Source organism: Octopus bimaculoides, chromosome 16, assembly GCF_001194135.2.
Source record: "Octopus bimaculoides isolate UCB-OBI-ISO-001 chromosome 16, ASM119413v2, whole genome shotgun sequence".
Lineage (NCBI taxonomy): Eukaryota > Metazoa > Mollusca > Cephalopoda > Octopoda > Octopodidae > Octopus > Octopus bimaculoides.
The window spans coordinates 53,107,382-53,115,438 of NC_068996.1; the positions used below are offsets into that span (position 1 = coordinate 53,107,382).

An 8,057-nucleotide genomic window follows, 5' to 3' on the forward strand; every position below is an offset into this window, starting at 1 on the left:
ATATATATATATATATATATATATATATATATATATATACATATATATATATATGTATACATGTGTATATATATATATATATATATCTTTTAGCTACAAGAATCCATCTTCACACTTTTAACCAACCAAAATTTATTTTGATCAGAGGTTCTCAACCAGGATCCATGTGACCCTTTAAGGGTCCATATAAGATTTTGTTGTTAAAATTTATCTGCAATAAATCAGTTATAAATGGCAGTGCCCCAGCATGGCCACAGCTCATGAGCTGAAACTAGATAAAATGAAATAAAATGAAAATGAAATACTTCTACAATACACCAAATATTTTAACACTTTTTTTTATACAATCCCTAATAATATTTAATTATGAAAATTTAATTGGATTTCTAAAAAGAAATCAAATGACTAGGAGGGTCTATCTTAGTAAAATAGGAGCCAAAGGGTTCTATAGGCAAAAAGTGGTTGAGAGCCACTGATTTAAATGCTTACAGAAGAAAATATATGGTCATGTTGCAATACTGTTGTATCAAAACTGGAATGGATGTGCAACAGACTTTTCAACCTCACAGTCGTACATGCAAAAACCATTTCTTTAATCTCAAGCATTTTTTAGATTTTCAGCTAACAGTTATGTTCTTTATCTGGCCAATAATTTTTCCATATTTCTCTTTCTTACCACTAACACTTGACTGTGAAGAAGTGAATCCTGTTTTGTCTATTGAGACAAATCAGAAACAAGAGTAACAGAATAATGCACTACTTGTATCTCCTCAATAAAGCTCATTCATAACTTTGCTTGACTGATATAAAACATGGTTGGTCCTTGCACAGCTTTTAACATAATGAGACTCGTAAACTTCTTGGTCAAAACTTTCTATGGATTACACCTTTAATTAATTAATCATGTAGACCTATAGATTTTTCATTACTATATCTATTCATGTTACTCACCCACCCCATAGTCTCTCACTTCAGCTCTGATGTACCCAATTTAATGTCACTGTTGTCAATATTCATTAACCTCTATTATCACTATAGAAGCCTTCCAATTCCTTTAAATCTGCTCTCCTGTCAATTGATAAAATCAACAGCTTCTTTCAGACATTGTGCTTTAGCATTTAAACCAGCCTTATCCAACCGCAATATTATACCTGTTTTAATGAGTAAATAATCCAAATCCAGTCTCTCACATCTACTCTACAATTTCAATCTAAAAATAGATTATTGTATCATTGAAATGTCAAAGCCAGAAGATAATGCACGTTTAATTGAAAACAATGTGAATACTGATATATTTCAATCATATCATTGAAATGTCAACGCTATGAGATAACGCCTGATTAACTGAAAGAAAAAAAATGTGAATAAATAAGCAATACATTGGAGGGAATAATCTGAATGCTAAAGGGTTAATGATAAACCTCGCCATACTTACCAATGTCACTCCTATACTGTACGTGAGAAATATTACATGTGTTGTTTATCTCGAGTTACTTCCCTTGAAACTTTATTTCGTCATCAATTTTAAAAAGGCGACAAAATGATTTGGCTTCCTCTGGAAGATAAAGAAATGTTTACATAATCCAGATATAAAATAAACTGTGGGATATTTACTATTTCCATACCTGGCATGATGTAGCTCAATCAATCATTGGCATCTTTGAAAATATTCTGAATAAAGACATTTGTTTGATTAATAAACTCTCATTTCATGAAAATTTTAAGTATATTTTTTTTATCTTTTACTTGTTATATTCATTAGACAGTAGCCATGCTGGGGCACCGTCTTGAAGGCTTTAGTTGAACAAATTAACCCCACGATTTGTCTTCCTTTTTAAGCCTGATACTTATTCTATTGGTCTCTTTTGCCAAACCACTAAGTTACAGGGACAAACACAGCAACACCAGTTGTCAAGTAATGGTGGAGGACATGCATAAATACACACACATAGATATGTATACATATACGATGGGCTTCTTTCAGTTTCCGTCTACCAAATCCACTCACAAGGCTTTGGTTGGCCCAAGGCTATAGCAGAAGACACTTGCCCAACGTGCCATGCAGTGGAACTGACCTTAGAACCACACTTCTTAACACACAGCCATCTCTGTGTCTATATATGTTGCTTATAATTTTTATCTTTTTACTTCAATTAATGATTTCATCATAATTTTTTTCTTTCAGAACATAATAATTGCATTCCCAAACTGTCCTGTGATATTCCTTCTATTTTAAACCAAATATTACATACATTTTTAAAATGTCTTCATTTACCCACCCCCACCCCATCCCCAAGGTACTTTATTAAGCTACTTCTCTTCTTGTGTATCCTTGCTTAACATTTATTTGTATCTTTTATATACATATGTACCTGTGACAGTGACACATAAAAAGCACCCATGTCATGTAAAAGGTGATTGGTGTTAGGAAGGGCAGCATGCAGCCATAGAAACGATGCCAAAACAATCGGAGCCTGGTGCATCTCCCCAGCTTGCCAGCCCTGGTCAAACCGTCCAACCATGCCATCATGGACAACGGATGTTAAATGATGATGATGACGATGATGACATACACACTCACATGCATATATTCTTTCTTTCTTTAAACTTCAGGTAGCAAACTTGGAGCCATGCTTGACCAACTTATAGACCGATTTACAACAATGTGTCTTATGGCAGCATTGTGTTTCTTCTACCCAAAATACATGCTATTTTTCCAGTTCAGCATGACAGTTGACATTGTCAGTCACTGGTTTCACTTACAAAGGTAAGTTGTTTGTTACATTACCAGCTTTCTCCATTTGCACCGATGGTTGATCTTATTGATATTGTACACATCTTAAATTGTAATCACTGCCCATGTATGACTAAGGGCTGATGTACTTGCCTTAAATCTTATTGTAATGGTAGGAGTTAAAAAGTTACAACTTACAGTACTCTTATGACTTGGACATTTTTATTCTAATTCAGTGGCACTCAATCATTTTTTGCCTATGAATCCCTTTGGTTCCTCTTTTGCTTAGATAGACCTTAATAGTCATTCACTGTGTGTAAAAATATCCTTTCTGTATTTTTATGATTAAATATTATTGGGAATTGTATTAAAACAAATTTAAACATCTTGTGTATTGCAGAAGTTTTAGTAATTTGTTGCAGATAAATTTTAACAACAAAATCTTGTATGGACCCTAGTTGAGAACCACTGCTTGAATTTGTTGTACAGCTGATTAAGTTAAAGTATTGCTGGTCCACCCATAGAAAAAGACTGGAGCAATTTCACCAGTTATGTCTCTACTTATATCCTGGCTACACTATGGCAGATCTATGTGATTGTGTTGAAGTCCTTGGGCACAGTCTACCAATGAAGTGTCTATAGTACTTCAGCACAGATTACAATAGAATGGTCTGGTGGTTGGGACAGAAGATAATAGGATCCCTGAGCAATTTGTGTATGGTGAGTTAGGCCAGAGTGAAACACCAGCACAGAAACTGAGATTAAGGTATGAGATATGAAGACTGTATCAAGAATACACTGGAAAAAATCAAAATCTTGGCAAATGAATAGAAAATTTTTTACTGTAGATTGTTCATCGTGAAAGAAGGCAGTGCATGGTGGCAAGAAGGAATGTAAATAAAATCATATTGAGCATGAAAAATTCAAGAGAGATGTTGATGTTAATTTAGCTTGTTATGATGGTGAACAATCTCGTTTAACTTGAGTGTTGTTGTGTCTAAAGCAGGTCTTAGAAGTCTTTAGAGAAATCACATACACACACATGGAAGTTGTTAGCCATTCATTATACAGCATCTCTACTGGTGGGAAGTATGGAAAAGAATGTAAATCAGGAGGTGGACTGAAGCATCACATGGAAATTCACCAAAGCAATATTGTAACACCTACTGCAAGAGGCGACCATCATTGTCACTTTTGTACAAAAGAATGTATCAAGCAGGACTGTAAAGCCACATCTGTGCTGCTCGTGTTTAAAAGAACAATAAAGCAATGGCATTACATGAAATCAAGTTGCAATCATCATATTTATATAGGTATATTTATACAACACACACACACACACACACACACATACATGCACTATTCTTTAAATGATGTTCGTAGTCAACATTCTGTTTTTATCATTATGATGGGTTTTCCTGTCTGACTGAAAGAGACTTTGCTGCTATTTCTGGTAGGTTGAGTAACTGCATAAAAGCATTATTGCATATATGTGTTTGTGGCAAAGGGACAGGAAGACATGGGATGAGGTGGTGAAGCATGACCTTAGAATGTTGGGCCTCACAGAGGCAATGACAAAAGATAGAGACCTCTGGAGATATGCTGTGACTGAGAAGACCTGGCTAATACAGCTGTAACCTACACCAGTGTTGCATAACCAGCCCATTCAAAAGTACCTTGTATTGTAGGGTGACATGCCGTGCTTGAGGAGACCTATTGAGTCAAGTACATCAACATCAAAATCAAATCACAATCAAATGGAAATTTTAGTTGTGATCCCTGTGCTGGTGGCACATTAAAAGCACCATCCAAATGTGGTTGATGCCAGCCTCCTCACCCCGACTGGCTCCTGTGCCGGTGGCATGTAAAAGGCACCATCCAAACGTGGCTTATACCAGCAGCATTTGACTGGCTCCCATGCTGGTGGCATGTAAAAAAGCACCCACTACACTCTCGGAGTGGTTAGCGTTAGGAAGGGCATCCAGCTGTAGCAGCACTGCCAGATCAGACTGGAGCCTGGTGCAGCCTCCTGGCTTCCCAGACCCCAGTCGAACCGTTCAACCCATGCCAGCATGGAAAACAGACATTAAACGATCATGGTGATGGTGATGATGATTTTGTCCACAATAATAATTTAACATTTCAATGACACAGCATAGCCAAAACTTCCCCATACATAAATAAAGTGCTAAATAAGCTTCAGTCAATTAGTTATTCACTAGAAGGAATGTTCCCAAGGGTTTTTTTTTTGGTTTTTTTTGTAAATCCCTAATTGTACTATATTGATAAATATTTATGTGGAAAATAATTGATTCTTTACCTTGCTGAAGGGTTTATTGAAATAATTTACTTCCACCTCAGAAATAAGTAATTTCTGGTGGTGAAACAGTCCGTTTCCAATAAATCAAAATTGGTTTAAAACAAAATAAACTATTTTTACTGACTGAAAGTCTAAGTAAATCTGTTGCTATTTCCATTATTTTTTTCTCTTTCATCTTTTAGTTTCTTCATTTCTTTTCATCATGCAGTATTTTGTTATAACTGAAAGTAAAATGTTCATGTCATTTTGTGTTTGTGTGTGTGATAAGCTTTGACTAAATATAAAGCATAAACCTTATTTTTCCTTATGTCACATATATAAATTTAACGAATAGTTTGAATAAGTTTGCTATTTATTTTGTTTTTCCAAATAAATTGCTCAAAAATCCTCAACTGTTGTAATTATAAGAAAAACCAGAAAAGCATGACATCAGAAATGCATCAAAGTGTTTTCTAACAAAATATAGAATAAAGAAAAAAAAAAAATCAAGTATATTACTGCCCTTCAGTTTTCTGAGTTGAAAATGCATTGAAACGATGCCATTATAGAACATTTTTCAAATTCCATAAAATGTCATTTCATGAAATCATTGAAACAGTATCTGTTGAATGGATGGATGGACAGATTGCTAGAGAAACACAGTTCTTATTAAAATATTGGCAATCAAAGTAAATTCCCAACAGGTAAATAAGGTGTACCCATACCCCAGTGGAACTTAGTTTGTTATTGAATATAATCTTGCAGGTGTTGAGATGTCAACCACAAAATCTGTAGGCCTCTGTGTATTTTAAAGATCACAGTGACCGAAGATGATTAATATACCCTTATTTACTTTATGTTTACTGTTTATTATGTTAGTTGGACTGGTGTTCCCGTCTTGATTGTTACTTTCGCTATGTTTTGGCTGTCATATTTAGAACATAACTTAACGTGAAATTATGATGAAACATGTTAATTTAGATCACCTTAAACAGGAAATTTGTGTCATAGGTTCAGGGCAGTTTCAGGGTTTGTATTAAAAAGGTTAAATATTTTCTTTAAAATGATTTTTTTAAATGAAATATTTTTAAGTAAATATTTTCTCTATTTTCAGTTCCCTTATGAAAGGTGCTGGTAGCCATAAAGTTCTTGATTTGTCAGCAAATCCAATTCTGCGCCATTATTATCACAATAAAGTATGTTATACATATTGTTTTTTTGAAATTTTAACTATGAAGTTTGTCCATTTCTAATTGATGCTTGTTTCCTGTTCAATTTTCTGTTAATTGCTATAAAAAATGCCTGCATTGTCTTTAAATTTTCATCTTGAAATAACCATTTATTCCAATGCTTTTCTTGCATGTCTTTGTGATATTGCTTCCTAAAACAAACATCACATTTAAGTAGAAGGGTATGGTTGATACAGTTGATCAAATTGACAAGAGTTCAATAAGAATCAAAAATCAGTTTAAATCTCTCCATCATATTTTGTGAAGGCACATGGCTCAGTGGTTCGAGTGTCAGGCTCACATTCATGAGGTTGTGAGTTCGATTCCTTGACCAGGCTGTGTGTTGTGCTCTTGAGCAAGACACTTTATTTCACGTTGCTCTAGTTCACTCAGCTGTAGAAATGAGTTGCGACTCTTCACTGGTGCCAAGCTGTATCAGCCTTTGCCTTTCCCTTGGATAAGATCAGTGGTATGGAGAGGGGAGGCTGGTATGCATGGGCGACTGCTGGTCTTCCATTTGTGCCTCAGAGGGTAGCTTTCTAGGTGCAAATCCCATTGTCATTCATGACCGAAGGGAGCCCATAGTTGGTATATTAAATGTAATACTTTCCTGGCACTTATTCACTTGGATGGTTGAAAAAGAAATTTGACCCACAAATCAGTTGAGCAAATATTATAACAACTTAACCAAATATGCCAGGCTGATTGCTGGAAGTGATCAAAGATATAGAAATATTAATATTTTACAGTTAAACCATTCTTTCCTTAAATGACAAAGCTGTAAACAATAAGATAGGAATAAAAATCTTCATCTAGTTTTTTTTTTTAATTTCAAATCAATATGTCTTCTTTACAAGGTTAAGTTAATAACTAGTGGACTATCACTTCATTGTTTAGAAGATCATGTGTACTGTTGGTGTCTCCTTGTTTCTTTGGACAAGACAGTTTACATTGCTGTTGGAAATAAGTATCAAAAAGGGTTGTGATAAGAGGCAAGCATCTTACCGAAAAAAATTGGGATTCTTTCCACTTAGTAAGTCTGCAAGGCCTAAGTGAGGACTTGTATTAACAACAATCGTAATACAATCCAATGAATTGATATCAAGAAGTTTGGTTGTTGAGGTGAGTGGAATAAATTTCAATATAGGTTCTTTGATGAAATGGAAGCACCTGTATTTGTTGAAACCATATCTAAAACATTAGAATTTTTCACTCCATCACAGCAACCAAATTCACTGATATCTACTAATTTGCTTTGATTTTATAATCATTGTTACTAATGCAGGCTCTCATCTACTTCCTTGAATTGTGATTTCACCTTAGTTTTAAAAAGTCTATATATTTGCCATGTATGATTTTATTCCGTTTCTCTTTTAGATCATTCTCTTTCTGATGTGTTCAGGCAATGAACTTTTCTACTGCTTGTTGTACGTCAGATATTTCACATCTGGACCAGCAGGTAATAAGTTTTATTGTTATAGTGTAATGTATATTGTAATACTTTGTTAAATTTGGCACCTCTTGTTCACAATAATTTCTGTGTAATCCAACTCTTGAAAAAGAAATTTTTTTGTCTTAAAAAGTGTTCTTTAGTTTGTAAAAATACTTCCTTAACAATATTTTTTACTCATCATAAATTTTTAAAAAAATAAATAATTTATTGCTTTAAAAATAATGTATACTGTCATGATAAATGGACAGGACATATTTTACAAAAAAAAACAAAAACATTTTTCTACATAAAATTGAGAACTGGAATCATTAATATTAATATTTCAAGAGATTACTTATTTTA

General features: G+C 34.0%; 1 protein-coding gene across 1 annotated transcript in view; it reads left to right on the forward strand.

Annotated features, from left to right (window-relative positions):
• The window catches only part of LOC106868977 (CDP-diacylglycerol--inositol 3-phosphatidyltransferase), a 22,471-nt gene that overhangs the window by 12,989 nt on the left and 1,425 nt on the right, over positions 1-8,057 (forward strand). The window contains exons 3-5 of the mRNA XM_014914460.2: positions 2,614-2,767; positions 6,148-6,229; positions 7,640-7,721. Of these exons, the coding sequence (XP_014769946.1) occupies positions 2,614-2,767; positions 6,148-6,229; positions 7,640-7,721 (318 nt within the window). The remainder of the gene's footprint in view (positions 1-2,613; positions 2,768-6,147; positions 6,230-7,639; positions 7,722-8,057) is intronic.